This window comes from Ceratocystis lukuohia (assembly GCF_044167205.1).
Source record: "Ceratocystis lukuohia strain C4212 chromosome Unknown Supercontig6_pilon, whole genome shotgun sequence".
Classification (NCBI taxonomy): Eukaryota; Fungi; Ascomycota; class Sordariomycetes; order Microascales; family Ceratocystidaceae; genus Ceratocystis; species Ceratocystis lukuohia.
In genome coordinates, this window is record NW_027263525.1 from 1,823,722 (window position 1) to 1,849,096 (window position 25,375).

General features: G+C 48.3%; 5 protein-coding genes across 5 annotated transcripts; 3 read left to right on the top strand and 2 right to left on the bottom strand.

The window, feature by feature from the left end:
* Window positions 1-214: 214 nt before the first annotated feature.
* Window positions 215-1,221, top strand: HOO65_060430 (Thymidylate synthase; the record flags this gene model as incomplete). The annotated part of the gene is made up of 2 exons (XM_071003991.1): window positions 215-315; window positions 378-1,221. 2 exons carry the CDS (start codon window positions 215-217, stop codon window positions 1,219-1,221), a joined length of 945 nt encoding a protein of 314 aa, XP_070857780.1.
* A 4,518-nt stretch (window positions 1,222-5,739) lies between these two features.
* On the top strand, window positions 5,740-7,176 carry HOO65_060431 (Ph domain-containing protein; the record flags this gene model as incomplete). The annotated part of the gene is made up of 2 exons (XM_071003888.1): window positions 5,740-6,065; window positions 6,414-7,176. 2 exons carry the CDS (start codon window positions 5,740-5,742, stop codon window positions 7,174-7,176), a joined length of 1,089 nt encoding a protein of 362 aa, XP_070857781.1.
* An 854-nt stretch (window positions 7,177-8,030) lies between these two features.
* Window positions 8,031-9,119, bottom strand: HOO65_060432 (putative mind kinetochore complex component protein; the record flags this gene model as incomplete). The annotated part of the gene is made up of 2 exons (XM_071003972.1): window positions 8,031-8,310; window positions 8,437-9,119. 2 exons carry the CDS (start codon window positions 9,117-9,119, stop codon window positions 8,031-8,033), a joined length of 963 nt encoding a protein of 320 aa, XP_070857782.1.
* A 759-nt stretch (window positions 9,120-9,878) lies between these two features.
* On the top strand, window positions 9,879-11,238 carry HOO65_060433 (uncharacterized protein; the record flags this gene model as incomplete). The annotated part of the gene is made up of 2 exons (XM_071003907.1): window positions 9,879-10,859; window positions 10,945-11,238. The coding sequence occupies 2 exons, from the start codon at window positions 9,879-9,881 to the stop codon at window positions 11,236-11,238; spliced, it is 1,275 nt and encodes a 424-aa protein (XP_070857783.1).
* Window positions 11,239-12,263: 1,025 nt separating this feature from the next.
* On the bottom strand, window positions 12,264-15,079 carry HOO65_060434 (Pumilio-like protein 6; the record flags this gene model as incomplete). Its single annotated transcript, XM_071003675.1, has 4 exons — window positions 12,264-13,115; window positions 13,175-13,453; window positions 13,517-14,880; window positions 14,995-15,079. The coding sequence occupies 4 exons, from the start codon at window positions 15,077-15,079 to the stop codon at window positions 12,264-12,266; spliced, it is 2,580 nt and encodes an 859-aa protein (XP_070857784.1).
* Window positions 15,080-25,375: the final 10,296 nt, after the last annotated feature.

Sequence of the window (25,375 nt, forward strand, 5' to 3'; positions counted from 1 at the left end):
CACTTTACGCGCTTCCACCCCTTGTTTTCTTCGCCAAGGCTTGTTTAGCTCAGACATAGACCAGACCAGCTTGTTCACTACAGAACAAACCCCGCCATAAAAATCAATTTCTTATACTATATGCGTCATTGTGCAGCTTGATCTGAAATCAACAGACTCAGCTTCTCATTTCAGTTCTGCTTTGTGCTGTCTACATACAAGTATTATACAAAAAATGACCGAGACGACGTGCCAACAGCCTCGCAACGATGAGGAGTTACAATACCTTGACCTCATCCGCGAGATTCTTGAGACCGGCGAACACCGCCCTGATCGGTAACAACCATCATTTTGAAGCATCGTGATTCTAAAACGAGGCTAACTTATCATAACACTAGTACCGGCACTGGCACAAAGTCCATTTTTGCTCCTCGACCAATGAAGTTCAATCTTACCCGCGACGGCCAGGACGTTCTTCCTCTCCTCACCACCAAACGAGTATTCACACGTGCCATCATCGCCGAGCTACTATGGTTCATTGAGGGTAGCACATCATCAATTCCGCTGAGCGAAGCTGGTGTCAAGATCTGGGATGGCAACGGCTCGCGCGAGTTTCTTGATAACGCGGGTCTAGGCCATCGTGAAGTTGGCGATCTAGGGCCTGTATACGGCTTTCAGTGGCGCCATTTCGGGGCCGAGTATGTGGATGCCAAGACAGACTATACGGGTCAAGGTGTTGATCAGCTGGCTGAAGTCATCCACAAACTCAAGACCAACCCGTACGATCGGCGTATCATTATGACCGCTTGGAACCCTGCGGATTTGAAGAAGATGGCGCTGCCACCGTGCCACATGTTTGCGCAGTTCTATGTCTCGTACCCTGGAGCGAAAGAGGATGAGGAAAAGCCCAAGGGCCACTTGCATTGTCAGCTATACCAACGGTCATGTGATATGGGTCTAGGCGTACCCTTCAACATTGCTTCGTACTCCTTGCTTACACACATGATTGCCCGTACAACAGACTTGGTTCCTGGCAGCCTGACACATGTTATGGGTGATGCACATGTGTATCTTGACCATATTTCCGCCCTTGAAGTTCAGTTGGAGCGCCAGCCGCGAGAGTTTCCTACTCTCAAGATATCAAAAGAGAGCGGATGCAGTATTGACGGGTGGAAGGTCGAAGACTTTGTAATTGAGGGGTACAATCCCCATAAGGCTATTTCTATGAAGATGTCGGTGTAATGCTAGACAACGATGATGTCACGTTGGTGATCTTACGCTATTTAGTCAGTCATTTGTCTTCTTAGGTGCTATTGTGTTTATGAATCCCTTTGTTCAGGCATAAGCATATGCATGGTTGAATATGACCTTTGAAGGGACAAAACGATATGTAATGTGCGTGGCGTGTGCTGAGCCAGTTATGTACAAGCACTGTTGGTCTACAGGACTACATGCTCGGAGATTTGGGTAGCATCGTTGTCCCATTGTCGCCATCATTTTTCTTTTCTCGAAAGAGTGTGTTGTGCTTGACTCCAATCCCGCCTCATGCATAATACTGAAACACTGGAGACTGATCATCCCCGGATATTGACTGATACCCACACTGCGACATATTCTGTGCAGCATTTTCCCCATCTCATGCTGGGTACTTTTGGTAGCGCTTCATGACCTTTTGGGGGTTTTTTTATTGCAGAACTAGGGCTAGTGCAGAAATACATGTTTCTCTCGTTACATAATATAAAGTACAAGGCACAAGCAAGCTTTTCCAGCATGCTGGACAGTCAGCCCACTTGATTCCTGGGCATTGGGGGAGCGTAGATGATAGGAAGCGAAGGGAAGTCACAGACTCCATGTTTGCTAGCTACTACGGCAGACGGGATACGGCTGGAGGGATCTTTGCAAATGCTTCAAGTCTCCGCTATGCTGTGACCATCCACACGCATTCCTACACTGATGCATACGAGATGTAGCTCTCCCCATGAGCAATACTACTTTGTGAAAGAATCCCGCCCACCAATTGTCGCCTGTTCATATCTGCTTCCTTGTACTATCTTGTCTTTATAGTATGCATCATTGATGAGGTTCCATAGCCGGCCGAAAACATTTGTCTACCACTCCGCAGCAAGTAAGCAAATAGATAAGGATCAGAATATGGTACATGGCATGCAGAAAACGAAAGGACATATGATCATGGTATCTATGGGATGACGAAACTGCATTGCAAGTCTTGGCTAAGCTCGTTGCCTACCAAAGTTCCGAGGCTAGCTAGGCTAGGAATCGGGAGTAGTCATTGTTTGACCCGTACGGGTGTTATGCCCTATAGAGATAGAGCACAGTCGGGTTTGTTGGGATACTATCTATCCATGTATGTGAATGACGCGGCTTCTGGTCGCTGCCGTAAGCATTAATCCATACCCCAGCCGTGATTTTGCGGTGGCTTTACAGTACCACGACACGGAAGGGGTTTGATAGGTTGGTGGTGCTTTCAATCGATTAGCAACAAGAGCCATACCCGTAGCTATGAAACACCGATGTCATGTTTTTCTACTGGATGCGTTATAGCGAAAGCCGGGCTACAGCTTATTCAAAGCTAATACCGCTATCCCCTCTGAATTTTCTCGGAACGGACCCTAGTCGACTGGAATCCTTATATCTCTTTTCTTAGGCACCTGGGTCGAAGTTAAGCTTTGAGGCTATTGTGATTTGTGATGGGAGGAAGAAGACAAGAGCGCAAGAAAAAAGAGGAGAAAGCCTGTACAGAAGGTGTTAGGGACACCCTACTTAGCGTCACAACTTGCACCCTTCGCTTGCATCACTATTAAGCCACTCACCCACCAGTCAAGATCAAGTTGAAGCTTGTTTGCTGTGCTTGACAAATAATCGCGGACTAAATAGTTATTACTTATTAAGCCTTGTTAACTTGGCTATCTACTCCTCTTCAGACGTAGTAGTAGTAGCATGATCAGCCATACCAACAAGAGCTAAGAAGTTGTCCAATAAAAAAATTTTATAAGAAAAATCAAAATGACATAAAAAGCCGCGATGTCTGCTCCAGTCACAGCAATTACCTTGAAATGAAGCAGAGTGAAAAATTTTCAGTCAAAATCTCCAAACTGTCTTTTTGGCCATCACCAAAACGACAAGCATCCCAGATCTTGAAAAACAATGCTCAGTTCTCAAAACACGAGAGAAAACAAACCCAACTAAAGCCCGTCATCGATATTGACCCTTGCTTCTATTTTTCTATATTGGACTTGGCATGTTCTTTTGTTCTTCCCTTTCGATGATACATAATATTGTGGCCCCTTCAAAAGAACCTTTGGCTAGGCCAGGTCCGGGCTTTCCTGATCGACCCGATAAAGACGCCGCCCCCCAAGGAGTCCGTTGCAAATGGGCTAAACTCAATCAATCGCCGCAGCCGAAATGCATCTGAAACTGTGGAAAGCCACGACAAAGGAGAAGAAAAAAGTGCCTAACATCGATGGACAAGTAAAAGTCAGACGACTTCCAAAGTTAACACGATATACCTGCAGCACGTATATCGGTTTCTAGGTGTGTTCAGAGGCTAGCAATAACTCCCGCATATTTTCTTCCTCTCTTTGCTAATGCATTGTCTATTGAATTTCTAGTCCACTGGTAAGACAACAACAAAGAGCCTACTGTACTTCTCTTCTCCAGCGGCCATCGCCCTGCTAATAGGGTATTACCCATCTGATTTGTCTGACCCAGAGCTTGTCTGAGTTCATACACGCAAAGACATGGTGCTTTTCGGTATGATTTCCCCCAGGGGCACTTTTGTGACCCTCTCCTTGGCTTAGCCTGGATGGGGTCTTAGTTTCCCTTCCCTTTCCCTTTACCTCACCTTTTGCTTTGCTTCTCAAGTTTTTATCTTAGCATGTCTCTAGGAACACGCCCCCCTCCCCATCTCGCCTTGTTGTCTCCACATCTGTATTTAACAAGGCACCTTTGTCAGTCATGGAGACGATTATTTCCAAGTGCGCGGAGTTCGGCGGCCTTTTGGCAATGGTCCTCTTTTGTCTGCTTTTCGTTTTTCATCGATACTTATACATTACGTTTTCGGTAGGAAAAAGTGCTGCTCACCAGCTTCTTTAAGCTACGCCTTTTCTTAATAGAGCCTACTACCCTCTGCAGAAGAACCTTTGTGCCATTTTGTCTGCCCGAAACAAGTCGCTTAACTAATTAACAAAGCACATTTATTCCCAGTGAACTTTTGAAAGGACCGACAACCTAAACCCAAGCATTAATGCTTGTTGCATACAACAAAATACCTCCCCATACTAAACAACAATAACAACAACAACGACAAGCAACATGTTCGTCCTGTGTCTAATATTGATTGCATTGCCCGCATATTGAACAAAAAAAGGGTGTTTCAACAACATAATAACATCGAGTTATTTTTATTTTTCTCTTTTGCAAACGTCCTTTGTAAACGACGATCCTTGTGCTTCATCTTTGTTTTCTTCCGATTCTCTTTCCATCCTTTCGTTTCAACTTGGCTCTTACTGAGTAAAGTGTGAGAACTAGGAGGAGTGAGGATTCAATGCAAGATCACGCTTCACGCTGCCTTTTTCTGTGTAGCAAAGACAAAAGTTCGACAGGCTAGGCCTAGCAAGATCAAAAAATAAAAAAAGGCCCAACCCCTAGTGAATAGGGTAGTCCTGCAGCGCTCATCATATCATTATTCTCCCTGAGTTTTTTCTCTTCGGCGTTTACTTGCCCTCACTAACCCACAACGCAACTATCTCCATACCTTGCGCGTCCTGTAGCACTCACTCATTCATCATCTCAACAATCCCCCTTACCTCCCTTTCTGTTATCCACAAGAAAAGGCTAATGAATCTAGCCATCTTGACATCCATTATATTATATTACATTACCTTGCATTGCATTACACACAAACGTTTAATTCCGTTAACAGTCACAGCCACAGCCGCAGTTTCTCGCCGACTGTGGGACCATGAGGCTTTGACAGGAAGCTCGCTTTTTGCTCACAAAATCTTGCCCAAGACAACCTTCGTCGATCACAGTGCAACCAACACTTGCTATCCACCAGCACGTAGGCATTTGAATCCCGACGAATCTTTGTATTTGGGCTCCCAAAAGTTCAAGAACGAATAGCCGAAAGACCCTACAATGGCTTCTAGGCCTGACACTAGCCTGGCCGTCACCCACTGCTCCCATTTTTCCGTTTGCCCACTATTCTGCGGCCTCCGTTGCTCGCCTGTATAGTGGATATAGTGAACATAGTGAGCGGAGCAGCCTAGCCAGGTACTAGACGCACGCCCACAGGCGTCTCACTAGACTGCCTCTGCTATTTTACCTACCCGCCCTTTGGAAGACTATAACTATACATATATGCCGCTACCTATTCCCATGGATCATTTCTCACGCTTACCCTCTTGTCACCCTCCCTCCCTTACCACACCAATCCCTCTTCCATCTAGAGCTCTAGCATATGAAAGCTCATCGTCGTCGCCTCTCCGGCGGCGACTCTCTATTGACGAAGACCTTCGGTACCATCGAATAATGACTTCCATTCGATCTGTACAGCCTCCCCCATACCCTCTACCACCACCGAAACAGAGGGTAGAACTCCAGCAAAAATCACCGCTCCATTACAGCCAAGAGCAAGCATCACCATCACTACCGTCATTATCGCCTCTCTCTTTCAATCAATCCCACCACTCACGGCGGCTATTTTCCCAAAAAGGGCTGCCTCATTGCCAATCTGCAGCCATGTCATCTTCACCTCAACACAACAAGCCGCCTTGCGACGTGCCACCATCATATACGTGTAGTGTAGAATGCGAGGGCATTTTTGAGCGTAAGATGGAGATTGAAAATGCCACCAAACGAGCAGAATATCGCAATTGGCAGACAGTCTACGTCACGTTAGTCGGAACCGCTCTGTCGATTTATGCAGCCAAGAAGGATCGTGGCCTTGGGAAAAAGGGCGGTCCCAGCATCTCGCCAGACAACCCTCCTTGGATGAAGCGAGGCAAGCTGCTTCACCAATACAGTTTGATGCATGCCGACGCTGGTATTGCTGCTGACTACGAAAAGTACGTAACGGCATCCCACATCCTCTACCTACTACTCATCATGAAGAACCCCCCTCTCCCTCCCCCCAAAAAAATGTGTGAATTCTCGCAACTTGTGCCCTGTTCTGTCCGGTTCAAGATGCAACCAAGCCAAGCATGCAATCAAATACCGAGTCAAGGCTTGGCATCTGCATGTATTTCAAACCCCTACAGCTAGACGCTGAGCTCAGTAGCGAAATCTTCCTTCATGTCCTGGCCACTGCCAAGATTATCTAAATCAAATGAATCTCGACCACACATACATTACATATCAACACACACATTCCATTTCCTGCCAGCCTATTTCACTCTAACTCCTGCTAACGAAAGTCTCATCTACAGACGCCGATACGTCATTCGTATCCGAGCAGAAACTGACCAGTTTCTTATCTCATGCATTGAGCTCTCAACATTTATTAAATGGCTTGATGGTCTCTTTTCTGCTATCGATGTTGCAGCACCCATCGAAGAGCGTGACTTCCCCAGAGACCAGAGCATTCCTAGAACACAAAGAATACGATGGTTAAGAGGCGCCTATAACAATTGCCCTGAAAACCAACCCAGATCATCCCCGTCTTTACAAGTGGGTCAAGACGATAACACCATCCTAAATAGTCTCATATCCTTCGACCCGACCACAGATCCCGAGTCCCGGTTCATCTTGGAAGATTCGGAGCAAGATTTTCAAGAAGAAAACTATGCACTTGAGAATGTGCATGTAGATGCCGCTGCCCTAGCCAACACCAATGTGGTATCGCCGCGAACGCCTTCCACCTCTGCCAACATCGGGCCTCAAAGAATGCGGCCTCCCATTTACAATCTCAGTATAAGAGATCCCGTTAACTACGATTCCAGCAAATGGGCCCCTCAGCACGCTTGGACCGACACTCACGATCTCATCTATGCAAAAATGTGTTACTCCGTACTCCTTTTCCGGAGCCCCCGAAAGTCCCCCTATGTCATTAGCAAAGGCACTCAATGGAAAGTTGATTGGCAGACAGGGCAAATGACGAGAGTTTTACCCCCGCAATACAATAAGGATGATACAACTCCATGGGAGATTATCCATACTCAAAGCATGCGACGGCGGTAGTCTTTGTAATATTATATTCCCGCCTCTTCGTATATCTCTAGTTGTTCACTCTTATTCGAAGTGGTGCTTCCGAGATGTCTTTTCTCCTCTCTCGATCTCTGGTGCGGCAGTGACTCTGAAACCCGACGCTCTTCCTCACCCCATACCGATACTTTCAACCAGTTTTTTTTTATTTGACGACACGGAAGCTTCGAGTCTCACCTGCTCGCTAGCTACTCTTACGATTTCTTTACCAGTCAACCCGATTTTATGTCCCGCATTTCTGCTTATATTCCCCAACTAACGTTCACCTTTGCTGACTCGTGGTATTCTTTCTTTTCACATTGCTTCCATTTTTCTTGCGCTTCCCTTCTTGGTCTTCATTTATCGCTTGGCAGATTTCACTCTTTCCCCTTTTTGCCTGTCACCTTCATATACTACATCTTATGGCCATTTCCTTGTTTGTTTGTTTTTCTGTTCCCTTCTTGTAGGGGATTGTTTGAGTCTGTAGTACTGGCGCAGGGCGTATATTGATTGTATTTATATTGTATATACACGCATATAATTGCACATCTTGCATAATACTATCTATCATCATGGTTCATCGTAAGAATGCCTTCGGTCAGATGAGAGAGTCTCTCATTCATGGCCACTTAAACCACTTCCCTCAAAGGACAACCGACCTTTCATTTTGATTAACGTGGATGTATATATATATATACATTCACTCGCCAAATGCGTTCAATGTATGAGACAGGCTATATAAAAAAATCAGATGGGGGTATCCATTATATGAGAACAAGTTAAGGACCTCTTCCTGCCGTCCCTTTGCCTTTATACGCCCAGTAATCACACGTACATCTCTTCTATCTCTACTATACTCCTGTAATCTCTACCTCGACATCTCTTGCCTCGCGGGCTATCTCATCCACAACACCTGCGAGAAGAGAATTAGCCCCATCGACATCAGCCAGCGTCCGTTCCAGCACTGATAGGAGTCCCTCGATCTCTGATCTCTGCGCCTCAATCTCGGCATAGAGGCGCTCGTTCAATGCCTGGCTGTTCTGTAGACGTGCATTGAGCTGTGATCGCTGAGCCGCAAGAGGCCGTGAAATATGTGCGGCGACGATGGCTTCGGCGGGGAGCTGATGGGGTCTGCAAAGAAATTTCAAACAAGGTTTGAATGCTTGTTAGAGCTTATAGTTTATTTGAGCCAAGCTTGAGCGAACTGGGCATGCTACGGGCACGCAGTCAGAAAGGCAAGGGTTGAATCGAACTTACGGTATTGGCGGTTGAGCGCTCTCTCCTACTCCATCGCCCACAACTCTCCGAGAAGCTGCTTCGCTAACTAGGTTTTCTAGTTCGTTGAGTTTCGGGACGACTTGGCGGCTAGCCATGATTTTGTCAAACTCCTTGTGGCAGCGCTCTTGTAGACGGGCAACCATAGTATTGCGGACATCACGCAGAAGATTTGGCGCGTTTGCGGCGATTGTTGGATAGCAAGCGGCCATGTTTTCCCAGCTGATTTTGTTGAGTGTATGTTTAAGAGACGTCGCAAAAAGCTCTTGCAGACGTGTGGCGCGTGGGCCTGGTGTCACAGGAAGATGTTTTGGCGGGAGTGGAGGCGAGGCAGGTGTCGAGACGGAGGACGAATCCTGGGAAGGTTGTTGTGCGGGCGGCTGCGGCTGCGGCTGTGGTTGTGGTTGTGGTTGTGGTTGGCTTGGTGCTGGTGCAGACTCGGATTCTCGTGCTTCCTGCGGTTGGTCGGAAAGCTGCTCCTCGGGAGATGGATTTTGCGCATTGGTGCCCTGTTGTTGTTGGATATTTCCTTGGTCTTGTGGCGTAGTAGTATCTGGTTGGAGAGCAGTGGGATCAGACGGGACTATCTGATCTAAAGGTCCGTTTGAAGCCGGTGTAGAAACGACTGCCACTCCAGGTTGCGAGTCTAATGGCTGGGTTTCCATTGTTTAGAGTAATAATGAGCACACGAATACAAGTCTTATGTCTAGCGATAGGCAGTATAAGCCGCAAAAATCTTGTGCTAATTGTCGATATCTAACTGTTTGGTCGTTCTTCTTTGTTAGGTTTAGTTGAATGGAGGGGAAATGTCGAATGTGGCGCGCGATCGCGATAAGACGTCGTTATTACAATGATCGTTGTCGTTGCTATGTTATCATCACGTGACATTGATATTAGGGTTCCAATTATGCTTTAGAACGACAAACCCATTCTCAAGAGACGATCCCTCTCTAAGCCTTGCCTTGCCTTCCTCTCCAAACAACCAACCCTTGGAACTTTGCTGTTTCAGCAGCGACTTGGGGCCGTGCTCACGTTATTACAACTGCTTATGCTTGTATGTACATATGTACTATATATTTGTATATGTGTTGCTGCATATGTATGACATCTCTTTTGCTTGTGAAGAACGTGGGACTTGGGCAGGGAAAGCAACGGCTTTAGCTTTGCAGCAACAGATCTTTCGGCGTCTTCCTTCGGCTCCATACAAAAACAACTCAGTCTATTGACGCCTTTCCAAAATTCTCGCTAATCGCATGGTCCATTTCTGAGATTTGCTTTGGCTAAAGAGTCTTTCATTTGCCTTTGCGTGACATCTGCGCGGCTATTCTCTCTGTAGGGTGCTTGTTAGTCTTGTTATCCCAGGGCATCTCAAGCTTGTGACATCACAGAACCCATAGACCAGGCCTCATTTTATGGTCACATCCATGCCGTCCTCACGCATATCTGCTCTATACTGGGGCCATTTTCTGAGGTCTATAAAGTCGGCGCCTTTTCCCGCACAGTCTCGCCCTCTTGCTTTCCCGTCGAGAGCCCAGGCCATTCCACATTATTGCCAATGTAGCCGAGTACAACAGAGATCTCATGCCTCGTTTCCAAGGCACGGAAAGGCCGTAGAACCGCCGCAACAGCAGCTCCCGACGGACAAAAGTATTCCGGAAGAGAATCTTGATGATGAGGCCGAGGTCGAGACCGTAGATAGAGCTAGCGAGTCAACGCCAACACTTATATCGGAGATTCTAGGCCCGCCACCAATTGGGTCTAGTGCTAGCGGGGTTGCCGAGCCTCCGATCGATGGCTCAAGAATATCCTCTGGGGCCGGGACGCCGATAGAGCAATCCTTCATTCCGCTTAGCAACCCTCCGCCTGCACCATCTCTCAAATCCCACATCAACTCTAGCTCCAACGCGCAAGACCCTAGAGGCCCTACCAGCAGTTCTTCACCAATCCTTGACGACCAGATGCAGCTTGTTGTGCACCGCAACGACAACGTTGAGACGCAATCCCAGCACCGCCACGTGCACCACTTCGACAGCTATTCATGCGTTAAGAAGCTTCAGGCCGGCAACTACACCGAGGCACAAGCCATCACGTTGATGAAGGCTATTCGCAGCCAGCTCAGCACGCGGCTTGCGGAGGCACAGGACGCACTGCTTAGCAAAAGCGACGTCGAGAATGAACTTTATCTATTCCGTGCCGCCTGTTCAGAGCTCAGCAATGAGGTCAAGAATAACCGCCGGGTTGCCGATGAGCAGATGCGCAGGGAACGTACTCATTTGCAACATGAGCTGGATATCTTGTCGCAGAGTCTGGGCCAGGAGATTTCGGCTATGAATGATGCCGTCAAGGGCATGGTTGATGATCGGAGCATGTCAAGGCGTGAGGAACACAAAGCGCGTGATAGTGCAGTATGTGACGATCCCCCTTCTTCTTCCATCCTTTTTAACACATGTAGTATAAGAAAAAGAACCCCAACTAACCCTGCCCGCACAGATCCAACAACTCAACTACAAGATCAGCATCATGTTGACTAGCGACGTCAAATCAGATATCGAGACAATCCGCTGGATCCTGATTCGCCGCGCCATCATTGGCATCTTCTTTATTGGAGCCATCTCGCTCTCGCTTCTACGGTACTCGTCACTTGCACGTCAACAGCGAGAGCGTGAAGTCGCCGAGGCCGAACGCCAGAAGCGTGCACTTGAGGCTGCTGCACTGCCGCCAGATTTAATGCAGGGTCATGTGCCGCCATCAACATCAACGGGGACAGGAGCCACCGCAGTATGACTACAAAGAGGGATAAGCATAGAGAATAAACGTGGGGAAACATAAAGCACACTAGACAACACTTGGTTACGCAAGCGGAAACTGCGCATTTTCCCCAGAATACGACGATAGATAGACCAACTGCATAGCGATAGCACCATTTGGAAGTAAGCATGTCTAGATGAGGAGTAGATTTCAAGAAGATTCCGAAAGAATCCTTTAAGAAACCTTGTACATATTACATGTGACGAGAGAAAATGACACGAAACATAGGAACAAAAATACTATCAAGAAATGATGAATCAAGTAATGTATTAACGGCATTGAGCGCTGTTCATTGAAAAGGATCCCCGGATGTTTCCGTTACCACCGGGCAGAGATTTTCTAAAGAGAAGACAAGGAAATAATAAAAAAAACAGACGCGAAGATAAATTACCCAGGACAATAGCGGGCATGAGGAAAAGGAAAACACGGATGATGAAAAAGCAATAGAGACGTATCAAGGCGATGTAATAACTCAAGAAAACGAACATGGAAGGAAAAACAAAAACAGATTGGAAGAAAAATAAACGCTCATCATTGATGATGGCACCGGAAGTGCGCGCCCACGATTTTAGTGTCGCCTGGCTTATTTTTTTTGTTATATACCATGACATAGCCAGAGCCCTCCGCATATAATCCGGGACTTGCTTGATAGTATACATCCGGAGACAAAGATGTGGACATGAGATCAGGGTGGACATCCGGTCGCGCTTTGTGGATTGGAGGGTATGGCAATAGTAAAAGGACAGAAATTAGTACAAGGAGTACCACGCGGCGCTGTCGGCCGGATGGGTTTGTAAAGACACAATGTACATTGGTGAAAGGAAAGCGAAGCCATAGCGATGGAGGGCGAACAAAAGTAGGTCTAAGATTGCAAAGGAAAAAAAGGGAAAGACAGGCTGGTAAAACAACAGCAGGCTTGTTTTTGTTCATGGCAAACAGGCCGTCAATGGTTGTTTCCAAATGCGGAGAGCTTGTTGGGAATGGCAAAGCAACTCTGTGATTTACGCGTTTCTGCGGGCACTAGAGTTGGCAGCAATGCCGCTCATGACAGCTTGTGTGTAAGACACAGGCGCCTTGCGCTGACTGGGCGAGCTAGGGTCAGGTGTAGTGGCGGGAGTCGAGGCCGGAGTGACGTGATCCAGCTTCTCAGAGGCTCTCAGTGCGCTAAGCTTGTTCTCCAGGGCCTGCAACTGCTTAGCAGCCAAGCTAGCACCAAGCTTGGAGATCTGCTCGCTGATCTCAGCAGCAAATGAACTCCGATCAGCACCCTCCAGACTCATCAGAAGTGTCTGGATGACATAGTTGCCGAAGCTGTCCTTCATCAGGATAGGCAGAAGCGGTCTACCATCAACAGATGAGCGAACCTTTTCCAGGATCGCGCGTCTCAGAGCATCAGTTCCCTCTTCCTGGTTCTTGATGACGTTCTCAACAACGTTGGAAGCATACTTGTGCTTGGACAGTGTAGGCAGCTGAGCCAAAACTACCTTGGCAATCTCGCGGCGGTCCTGGGCATTGCCATAAACCATGACGTGTTGCAGCACGTAGTTACCGTACTGGTTGACAATAAGCTTGCCAGCGGAAGTCAGCAGCTCATCAAGGATGACGCGCTTGTCCTCGGCCGTGAATCTTTCCAGCATGCGCTGAACAACACGGCACACATACTGGTCAATAGCCAGCTGGTAGAAGCGGCCGTTGAAAGCCTTGACGAGGAAACGAACCTGCTGGGCGGGGCAGACTTCGATGGCTCTCTGAACAACATGGTTGCCATGGGCATCCATAACAAGCTTCATGATGTTCTCCTCGATCTCATCAATGAACAGCTGGCGCTGGTCTGCGAGGACCTGTTCAAGGGCCTGTGTAATCATGTTAGATGATGTCAACCAACACGAGAATGGGAAAAACCAAGACTTACCTTTTGCACGACACGGCAGGCATATGAGTTCTGAGACAGGTCAACAATTCTTCCGAGCATCAGCTCTGCGAGCATCTTCTTCTGAACTTGGCTGCCGTGGTCAAAGAACTTCTGAATCACATAGTTGCCGAAAAGATCCCGCATGATGGGAATGGCATTAGGGTAGATCTCCTTGAATAGCTGGTCCTTCTCCTCGCTGTTGGCTTGCGCCAGCTTCTCCTGAATAAAGCGAGAGCCGTTCTGATCGCCAGTGAACTCAACAACGTGGCCGTAGATAGACTATACGGTAGTGTTAGTTACAATACATTCTATCTACATTTCCTTATGTAGTGATAGACTTACCTTGAGCTCCATCTGCATGCCGCCATTCTTGGCTTGCTGGAAGTCCTGAAGGACAGTGCTAACAGAAGTGCGGTTGTTGTTACTGTTGTTGTCGTTGGATGAAAATCCAAAAGAGGCAAGCGGCGCAGCAGAGGCCTGAGCGTTGTTGGTAGCAGCTCTGGGGTCAAAAGAAGGCAGCACAGAGATACCGTTGTTGAGGGCTTGTAGCTGGGGGTTGAACTGAGCGTACATGCCTAGCCCTGTGACGTTGTAGGCCTGTGCCGAGGGGTTGATGATGTTGTACATGCCGGGAAGCTTGACCATGTCAGGAGCAGCATAGCCCATGCTGGAAGCGTTCAGAGCTTGTTGCTGGAGGGCCTGCTGGTACTCCACATTGCTGAACATAGCCGTGGCGGGAGACATCATGACGTTGGCACCGAGCTGCTGTGACATGGGCTGCATCAGGTGTTGGGGCATCTGCTGGGCAGCTAGCTGCTGAGTAGCAAGCTGGTAGGCGATCTGCTGCTGGACCATCTGCTGTGCGGTGATTTGCTGAGGCAGCATGTTGTTCACAGCAGGGCGCGCAGTACCAGTGTACTCGTTGGAAGTGGAAGAGGGTCTGGAAGACCAGGCCTGGTTGCTGTACGCAGCAGGCAACGCGCTAGCCAAAGGGGCCATGGAAAAGGCCTGGGTAGAGGTGGCAGGCTTGGTGGACGAAGAGGCGAAGGCACGCTGGGTGTTCATGTACTTGGCGTCGGCAGTAGTGACCGGAGGGTAACCGTCGTTGGAGGCAGTATCTGTCTGTCTGCGCAGGTCTGAGACAAAGTCGGGGTTGGTCCAGGCAGTAGCAGCCGCGACAGGGTGAGCAATGTAGTTGCCATTCTCAGGCGATCTCATGGGAGCCTCAATATCCCCCATGGCGGAGCGGCCACTGCGGGCATTGAACGGTGCCGAAGACGGGGCGGTGCCAGGAATGTGGTAGTCAGAAGGACCGGCAAGATCATGGTTGACACTGCTAGGGCGAGAGGATCTGACATCAGCGCCGACAGCACCAAAGCGGCTGCCAGGTAGGTTGGAAGAATCGGTGGCAGCGCCATCACGGCTGTTATGATGGCTGCTAGAACCAGTGTGCGACTTTTGCAGCAGGGTCGCGGGGTTAGAAGTGATGGCGGACTTCTGGCCGTCGAAGAAGGCACGGGGGCGAGTGGGCGAGGACTTGCCGGCACCATTGAGGTGCCAGTAGGAGGCATCGACAGAGACAGAAGAGCCGAAGGCTGTATTATTGGGGGACAAGTTAGCGGACATAGAACACAAATAGTTGGCAAAGCTGGCTGAGCAGGCCGTTTCATTGGATGAGAAGCGAGACTCGTGGCCAACGAGGGTGTCTGCATGTGAAAGTAGTCTTTTTTGGGCAGAGCTAGTTTTGGTTGGACGAGCATTGCAGGGTTTGAATTGGCAGTCGAATGACGGTAGCCAGCCGGTTGGGATGGGTCACTCACTGTTCTGTCTGGAGGGGAATCCAGAGTTGCTGCTGTCAGGCCAACCCGAGGCAATGCTTTCAATGTTGTGAGTCTGGGCAGCCATGGTTGATGATTGAGAAATTGCGATTGCAGGGCTTGACAAGGCCGGGTGGGTGGTGGTGTGTGGGATAGAGGGAGGGATGGTAAAGGTGGCGGTCAATATAGGAGCAATAGGCGACGACGGACGGGACTGTACAGCGAAGTTGGCCAAAAGAGACTGAGCTGGGTTAGCTGGGGTGAGTTTCTTGTGGGAGGTTGCGATGCCGAGGTCAAGAAGGCAAAGATTGACGATGACGAAATAAAAGCCACAGGATATAAGAGTAAAGTAAAAAGATACACAAGAAGGCTAGAGAAGATGAAAACAGAAAACTCAAGGCAACAAGATGATAAAGGTGAAGAAGCAAACGGACAGATCAGAAATGGACGGGGAAAAGAACAGAGATGGAAAAGTAAGAAAATAAAATAAAATAAGGCAAATAAACAACAATGAACAGGAGAAATGCAAAGAGAGGCGTGATGGGGATGAGAGGATGGGTGAGAGATAGAAGAGGGGAAGAAAAGAGGGTATAAGAAGGTTGAAAACGAAGGGGGACAAGAAGGCAAATAAACAAAAAAGATTTTGACGATGAAGACAGAAATAAAAAAGAAACAAACGAGGAAATAAAAATAAAAGAAATAAAAATAAAAACCCGGCCTTTCATGAGGACCTAAAGAATGCACTTCGGGAATGGGGGACAAGAAGGAGACAAGACGAGACGAGGGTGGACAAGGAACAAGCAACAGGAATAGGAATGGGATTGGAACAGGGATTAGGAGATTTGGGTTTCAGTGGGGGATCAGACCGCAAGGCTGCGATTACAGTGGGACGGATGGATTCTGGGAGGGGCCATCCAGGAGGGCGGCGCTGTAGGACGCTAGGCGTAGGGCCCAGTCTAGCAGCTGTGGCAGTCTGTTCTGCAGCAGGAAAACAGGCTGTGTTCAGTGTAGCCATTTGGCGCTTGCAGGTCCACGTCATTTGGAAAGTGGGTGGGTGGCGGCAGGTGTCTTCTGACCGCATGAGAAAAAAGAAGCCAGGGCTATGATTATCTTGCTCAAACTGAGCCCATTGTTTGCTCGCCCGGCTTGCTTGCCTGTCGTGTGCGACGGCTGGCCACAGAGCCAGGAATGGGCCAGAGAAAGCAAGGCGATAAAAAGGGAGCTTGGGTGGGAGTTGTCGCTCCCGTCCAGAGGGGCGGTCGGCCGTGTACAGGCGTGAGAGCCCCTAGCAGACAGGCCCGGAGCCACTAAGCTTTCAGCGGGTCTCTAGCCCCGAACAAGCCAAGCCCTCGCTAGGCCTTCAGAGGGGCGCACCATCGAATTTACCAAGTGCATAGCTAAATTTGAGATTGGCAAAGACAGCGAGAGCGAGATCTTGACACCAGTGGAGAGAAAGCAACAGGGGCCAGGGTCTTCTCTTCTCTCCTTCTTTTTTTCTTCCGTCGAGCCCTAGTCCGGGCCTTGTTCATTCGCTGCCGTTTTAGCTGCTCTATTTTAGGTGCTGGCCAAAGCCCCAGGACAGACAAGCCGAGCCAGATAAGGACCTCTCACTAAGTTTTTTCGACCCAGCTTCTATAGGTGAGACTTCTAGCTTGCTTGGGGGGGGGAGGGGGGGTTAAGGCACAGCACTCCGCTTAGAGCGACCCTGGATAGAAGAAAGCATAGGCCAAGACCGGAGCATGACAAGACAGGGCCCAGCTCTACTTTTTTGCGGTCTCTCTCGCTCTCGCTCGCTCTACTGACCAAAATGGCAGCGGCGTATGACCAACTTTGGCCCGGCGGCGAGGGAAAAACAAGGGAAGAGGGCAGGCTGGCCCTTTGATCAAGGCTGACAAAGATAGAGTATAGCAGGGGAAGGGATATTGCAGCACGACATGGGTGGGAGATGCAAGACTTCATGTAAGTAACGTACCAAATTATAGCCAACGTGAAGCAAATATTAGAGTTATGGATGATGAATGGCGTTGTATTATGGGGGGGGGGATTCCAGTTGACGGCGGTAGAAGAGTCGAGAATTCCAGTTGTCGGCAAGGGATGTCGTGAAACGGCAATATAGGAAGCAAGAGATATCGCGAAAGAGAGAGACGGTCTACCAGCAACAGAAAGCCTGCGATGGAGGAGCAAAGGGCTTGAGGCGCTGGGCTTTTTGGGATGAGGAGGAAGAGCGGCGTTGTATTTGGCTCAGGGCAGGGATTGCAATTTCTGCTAATAGTAAAAGACAAGCCTTGACTAACTATGCAGGGCGGCGAGGAGAGAAATTAAAAAAATAAAAGATAAAAGATAAAAAAGCTAAAAAAGAAAAGAAGAAAAGAAGAAATCTAACAATAGCCGACGACTGAGATAGACGAAAGGAAGGTAATGATACGGAGGAAAGAAAAAGGACAGAAAAAGGAAGAAAAAAAAACGAAGAAAAAAAAAAAGACTTTAATATAAAAGAGCGCCAGACCTGGTGGACAGATGCGCGAACAAAATGACTGGCACTGACTGCACAGCGTGACCTGCAGCAACGTGAAACAAGTCAGAAGAAAGAAAAAGAAGATCAGAGGAATAAAGCACAGCACAAGAGCAGATCTTCTTTCTATTTTTTTTTGCTTTGATTTTCACCATCTGCCTGTTCGTCGTCCTCGTCCTGGCGTGTCTACATCTGGAAGCTCTTGAAAGGGCCTTTGGTTCTTGGGTCTTGTCCCTCGTTACAGCCCGTGATACCACCGGCCCTGCAATACAGGGGAGCAGTGAGTTGGCTCGGCAAAAAGGCAGGCCGGAAGGCGAGGCGAGACGAGACGAGACGAGAGAGATGGGCTTAAGAAAAAGAACTTACAAAAATTCACCACGCGATAATATAGAGCAAGGGTTCCTGTCGAGCTGTGACTTGTCTGTCGATTGCGACTGCGAGCAAAGCGAATATTATGAGTTGGGGGAAGAATAATATTAAGTAAGAAAGGGCAAGAAAAGTACAAAAAAGTGCAGATATAGGCAAGAATTAACAGAGCAATAGAAGAAAAGAGGAAGATTACAAACAAAAAGTCGGATCACAATGTGTTGTCGTGGTGGAGGACAGCGCCCCAAGACCACCGTGTTCCGTCCGTCCATCTTCCTTATATACACCTCTTCTCTCAGCGCTCCATCTCCGCCACAAAGGGACGACCTCAACTTCCCTCCGTCTTTCCGCCAGCACTTGCATGTGCTAGCCGATATATTGGCTGGCTACTTTCCCACTATCAAAGCAATTCAGTCGACGCCAGAGACCAGTAGGAGGAGATAGGCCAGCTAGGAGAAGTAAACTTGGCTGGCAAATGCCAAAGACCCCAGGCCCGTTGCACTGGCTGCACTAGAGCCTCCAATATTGGACAACGCCTACTCCTGTCTTCGGGGACCCAACCCCAATCTTGCTGTCTGGCCTGGCTTGGAAGGGAGATGCACAACCTGGCTCTGAGGGGAGGCGGACATGTAGCGTCTCATGGATGCAGAAAAAAAGGAATGGGCAAAACGAGATTAGCCTGTCGAGGGCGGACCATTGCAAGGCCAAAAGGACTCGATGGGTTAGAGGGGCAAGCCGATGATGCATGCAGCACAGGCTTCAGTCGTGCGGAGGTTGTCCTGATGTCAAAGGAGCCTGTCATGAGCTGCATTGTTTCAGAGCAGGTTAGGGTTACAGCTGGCCACTAACGCATACTAACGCACAGCATTGGCGAGAGCCAAAGGCAAAGAAGAAAAGGAAGGACCAGCTCTGCTGCTGCATTGCGGACGGCGACAGCCAGACAGGCCTGGGTAAGGGTTTAAGCCAAGCGGTAAATAAGGGTTCTGACAGTGGCAAACTCAGCAACGACGTCTCTGATCAAAAGCTCCTCCTCTTCAACTCGTGATATGGCTATCAGCACCCGCGACCCTCTCTCCTATTACCCCTACTTTTGTGTTGGGGCTCAATTCCTAGTCATTTTCTACGCCTTCTTGCTGATCAAACAAGCGGGGGAGACGTTGGAGTCAAAGTTGAAGTAAGTCCAGGCCAAGGGCGGCTAGCTGTCTACCTAGCTCCAAGCGTGCTTTTCTTTCCTTTCCCTTCCTTTCCTCTGATTCTCGGCTCTGTTTCAACGCGAGGATATCTTGATCTGAACTTCTTGTCTTCTTTTCCTGGGTCTGTTCTTGCGGATAGGTCGAGCAAAGATCCAACCCAGGACTGGGCTATTCTGGGCCTGCCCGAGCCTGTCCTGGGGCTTGGGCGGGAAATTTACATATAAGGGAAAGGAAAAAGCGAAAAAAAAAGCAAGGAAAAAAAACTACTCATCTCATGATTCTAATCGCAATCCTAGGAAGGACAAAAAATAATTCCCCTGCTTTGTTACAAAAACAGTGACAAAGTATTCTCTTGGCAGTCCATGTCCATCAGCACCCATGGACAAGGAAACACCCTGACCTAGACCTTGGGATGGCTGAGCCCAGCGTGAAAATACACACGGTGCTGCCCTTCTTCTTCCTCTTGTTGTCCCATCGTTTCAAAAGCTCTGGAATAATGCTCGGAATCTTATAGCAAGTCCAAGTACTTATGTCTGTCCATACACTACCAAGCTATGCATAGCACAGAAGATGGCCTTCGCTCCTTTTGTTCATTTCGTAGCTGTGCAAAGACAAGCCATGAAGGGACCAAGAAGGAAAAAGGGCAATAGTAAACATTAACTGCTCATGACAGAGTGGTGATGCACAAAGAAGACAAAACGAGCAATAAGAACAAGGGAAATAAGCGGTCTGGTCTGGCCTGGCCGTATATTGCTCTGCCCTGCTATATCGCCCTCGCCCTGTCCTGCTCTCTTGTTCTTTTTTTTTTTTTTTTTTTTTCTCCATGCCGTGCGTCACTCTTACGGCGTCCGCGATCATGGTAGGAGAAAAACGAGAAAACGGCGTCCTCTCTCTTCGCCTTGTGTCTATGCATTTATGTCATCATCATCATCATATTTGCCATCTCCCATGCCATGCACGCATCCTGGGGAGTCCAAGGTGAATATGTCTCGCGTCCTCAATACCAAAGGAACCCCCCCCCCCCCAAACTAGCTATACACTTGCATCCTGTTCACTTCCTTTTTTTCTCCCATGCTGAAAAAAAAAAAAAAAGAAATAAGTGCTTTGAGCTTTCTAACCTTATTGCCCGAGAAATCGGGAGGAGATGCCGTCTAGCTGCTTATCTTCGCTTTCATTATTCACTCAGATACCACCAGCCCTAGCTGCTCGCTATGCCTGAACTACGCTTGACAGCAGCAGCAATTTATTTGTCTTGTTTGAGATCTGTTTCTGCATAATGTGTATGCAAGTTACCCGCGCCTGTATTTCGTCTCTTGTCACAGTCGGTGTAATTCATCCGATACAACCAAGCCTCATTCTAACGCTTGTATGCTCGCTCACCTATATAGCGCTGTTGCAGCCTGCTTCATACCTGCTTACACATGTATCGATCGACGTTGCACCCCTCCTTAGTTGTACCCTAGTATTGCAACAGGATGGTGGCACGTAGAATCCCAAGTGCCTTGACGCATATTTGCCTGCAAATAAACACAGGTGAAATGCCACCCTGTAATGAGCGGTACTTTCAAAAGTAGCTAAGCTCTCAGGAGGACTTGGCACAAAAACCTCCAGTTGCAAGGGCAGTCCATCCTATGATCTAACCTACTTAGCCAACACTCCCTTTTCCAAAAAAATAGACATATACATTCAAGGACTTGGTAGTAGTACTTGGGCCTGCCCACAAACCTACCAAAACACCGTCTAAAGCTCGCCCCCAATAGCCCTGGCAGTCACGCAAGCCACCAACCTTCTCTTTGCTCCTCCCTTTCCCTTTCTCCAGCTCTCCCTCTCTCCGTAGGGATTTATCACGCGCGCCGTCACTCCTCTCGCCCTGAGCATGCAGTATTCCTGCAAGATTGTCAATAATTGTCAGAGCGGTCAAGTGGTGGACTCGAGGGACGGCGCTGCTTCTCGCAGGCATGTAGAAGTTTCTTTCGAGTGGAGAAGGGCGAGGTGCGAGGTGCGAGGGGGGGGGGGGGGCTTGCGCCACGTCTACTTGTGCTATAAGCTGTATAGAACTTGTGGTGTCAGGTCCCATGGTCTCATGGTCTCATGTCACACCTCCTAGCGGAGCTGTTTAGTGCATTCCAGAGGCTTATCGGAACTGCGATGTTTCGCTTACCGCTATGCATATATGTACATATGTATGCACACAGGAGCAACAAGACTCTCACTGGCTAGGAGGAGGACAGGATGCAGAGGCTGTCTGGAACCTGCATGTGTTTATACGTAGTTGTGCTACCGATACGCATCTTTCCCCTTCTACTCCACATAAAGAGAACCATAGTCGCAAGAGATCATCCCTATATCTTTTGTTCTATCCTGTGCTACATGGCATGGCTTTGCACACCGACGCCAATTGGCACTACGTTCACGTCTTAGCCTCCAGTCCAAGCGGGAGAGCAGCCATAGAATCAACCCCACAAAGAACCTTTCCTCGAAAGCATTTATTATATTCCGCTGCATCGTATTCTTTGGCCTCTACTTGCTGTTATTTTCGCAACGGAATATGTTCCGGGCGGGAACAGTCACCTGATACTATTTTCTAGCGCGGACCTCAGGCAGTTAGCGGGTGCAGCTACGTTTGGATTTTGAGCGTGTGCTATGCCTTTTTAGGGCCCGGAACTAGGACTAGAAGGCCCCTCTTTACCCAGCGTATCTCTAGAGCGCATCTCCCAGTTTCCAGGTCTTCTCCGGCCTCTGGCACAGAAGATGGGTCCCAGAGAAGTACAAAGGTTCTCCAACAGACATAGCTGTTGTAGCGTATTGCTTTGTCTGCCGACAGCCCGGACATTTCAGCACAAGTTCTAACTGTTATTTCGGCTCAGACAACCCGGGGTTGCAACGTAGGACATCAGCAATATAAGATTCATTGGTTCAAGGCCCTAAAAACTTATCTGCGGCAAGCTAGCTCTACGGCCCCGACAGCGACTTGCATGTCTATCAGTCATCGCTTTCTTTCAGCGGGCCGTAGGCTTTGTACCCGAACAGGCAGTTGTGTTCCTATCGATTGTGGCACTTGTTGAAGCATCTGTCACCGGGTATAACCGCTAGAATCTGACCTATCTCTGTACTGGTGAAGGCCTCTTATCAAGAAGTATAGAGGGGTGTCTGGTGGAAACACGGGTGGTATTCTTTCTGCTCTTTTCACCACTATCTTGATATGGTGTGGCTCGTTTTGCTGCCCTGAGACTATGTTGCAGTTCTTATCTTTCAATCGATCAGAATACTCCCTATGTGCGCCCCTGGTAAAGCCCCCTCAGTTCTCGTCTGGCGCGTTTTTGTCATTTTCTCATTGCTAGGTCACGCTCAAGGCTTCGTGCTTAGGTCCATCTGTGACTAGTCCTGTACTGGCATTTCTCTTTTTTTGCTTTTGCGCTAGCAGTAGTTTACATAGTTCCACTGGGCTGTATTGCCACCCTCGCAGCATGTGTCTATCATGGATTGTGTACCATACACTCTTTTAGCGTTATAAACTAGACGAGGAGAGACGCCTGCATGCGCTCTCCAGGTGGCGTTTTCTTTGTAGTCTTTCGGTTGCCTGATGTGTCGCCTCTAAATCAATCTAGGGGCTGCTTTCCTCAGGCTCAGGACACTTAGTTGAGTTTGATTTTTAATATATGTCCCCCTACCATGTATCTCCTAGCCCTTCCACAGTCACAAGCAGGTTCGCTGTAACCTTTTTTCTGCTCTTAATGTGTAGGAGCTTTGACTCTCCCCAATCTCATCTCCAAACCACTGCGCGTAGTTGGATCCCCTACTTGCCTCATCAAGATCTCAATGTTCCTGCCAAACCGTGCCCATGAATCACTAGAGGCTTGTCGTCAGGTTATCTGAGCATAGAGCATAAGTGGTCTCTGTTGGTAAAATAGTTCCGTGAAGGGCACACATGATACTTGCTAGATTAATGAGTCCTATCTTCGAGGATCGTAGCGTTGAGCTTGGAAGAATTCAAGACAGGTTTCTCATATAGATCCTTTTCTGCTGCGTGCTGTCTACATACGACCATAGCTGGTTGAGAACACGGGATCCCGTCCGCTCTCCCCTAGTTAACCGGCCAAGCGCTGGACTAGTATTATGTTGGGTGACCACGTGAGAATCCCCAGTGTTGTATGTTCTTTTTTTGGTAGCCCTTTTTCGTCTCGTCCTGTTATGATGTAATGACATAAACTTTGGTGATTCCCATATTGGCATCACATACGACCATAGCTTGTAGAAAGCACGGGATCCCGTCCGCTCTCCCCTAGTTAACCTACAAAGCGCTGGACCAGTACTACGGTGGGTGACCACGTGGGAATCCCCAGTGTTGTATGTTTGTTTTCTCGTGATATTCTTTTTATACAGCGGCTATGAAACGTGTAGTTTATAAAGTCCAGTTTGGCCAGATTTCAACATATACGACCATAGCCTGTGGAAAATACGGGGTCCCGTCTGCTCCCCCTTAGTCAAGCCACAGAGCGCCGAACCAGTAGTATGGTGGGTGACCACATGCGAATCCTCGGTGTTGTATATTCTTTTTGCTCTTGTAGATATGCTGAAGACTTTCTGGTGCTCGTCCATGTTGACGAATGACAACAAGCCCCATCTAGTGACGGTGGTGGACGTTTCTGCACTACGCGCCTCGGCGGCCTCTTTTTTTACTCTTACTCAACATAGAAAGTATCAAATGTTTCTTTGCAAAAATACCTATCGTCTAGTTTCACACACCGTTAGTCTCGCTCAAAAGACGCGTGGACACAATGGGTGCTATCTCAACTCAAGCTTAGAAGATAGTCATATTGATCAGAACCTTTACCTTCATAAATTACCCAAGCTGATAACTCTATTCTTTTAGCTTTTAGGGGTTTCAAGACCCCAAGCCGTGTTGACATACGTGTGCCCGCCTATCCCCATCCAGTCCCTAATACCATAGCCATTACCATCAAGATACTGCGATGTTGTCATTCGTGTAACAGTACAACTCTCACTTTTGCTTTGTGTGTAACCATATATCGGGCCAAGCTACGCACACTAGCAAACAATCGTACCCATGTGAGCTTTCTTACATATTATAAAGCAGTCACCTTTCGCCTGCTGCACATCATATTTTGCATGGAGTCCCGAAGCCTTCGTTCCCGTTGTCGTACCCTGTCAGCCCATCATCTGTGACAAAGACCTTTGCAACCGTGAGACCTTGTGATGGCGATGTGAAAGGTCTTAACAAGCTGCTTGCAGCAGATGACTACCATACCCTCGTGATCACATCCCTATTATGCCAGCTTATTCCTTTGCCTCCTCTCGTCCTTAGGCGGGAGGGACATGGTCAGATTTGTGTTCAAGATCATGTCAAGCGAACGTCGGAAGGGAACGTGTCCCGGCAAGGTCTATGCCTCATGAAACCTGTCACGCATGATATATTTAGCTCTTTTAACCTTGGTAACATTTTGGCTCTTTCAAGATCGCAAGCTTACTCATTGTCCTATTTTTCATTGGCCTTGATGGCGCCAGAGTCAGATAGCTTGCTTGCTCTTCCAATCGACCACCAAATTTATTTTCATTCGCCTGGCAAAACTTTGTCCAAGCTAATGTTTAAGACGTTGGGTACTGAATAGCTGGGCACTGGCATTAAATATTCCCAGGTAACGTTGAGTTCTTTGAAAAGCTGACAGCAAAACCCATGAAGCAGAATGGCTCCTGAGAATCCTTGTTGTTCCTCACTTATATGCGCCAACAAGTTTGCTTGTTCAATTTAGCGTCTGGCTGACTTTCTACAACACCCCGATAGCATTTTCTGGGTGGCGGTTAGTTTGGATGATATCATTCCTCATCACCACTTCCAAGCATTCTGCACTTTCAGGTGTGCGCCAACTTCAAAGATTTCCTGTGGCCTTCTAGGGTCGACTTTGCAGCCAGGAGGCCGTCCTACTAGGCGATGCCCAGGCCCTCTCTGCGTGATCGGGCTCCAAGTCTGATTACCTTGTGGTTTTGGCTTGCATCACCCCGCACTTGAGCTGGTCTAGTCTAAAAGTTCAACGATTTTCAGCACGGTATGTTTACCCCAGCGGAGTATGTTAGTTTGTCCTCTGCTCGACAAAGCGGACGCGGCTACCACAGCTATACTTTGCTACCAACCATTGGGGAAAAGACTTGTCGGAAGTTCCTTGCAATCCCACTATCTTTTTGCTTCCTCAGTTCTTTCTCCTTTCCTTATCTATTTTACTCCGCCTATATCTCCTCCACTTAAATTACCCTCTCTCTGATTACATTCCCTCAACGGAAGAGAAATCCGTAGGCA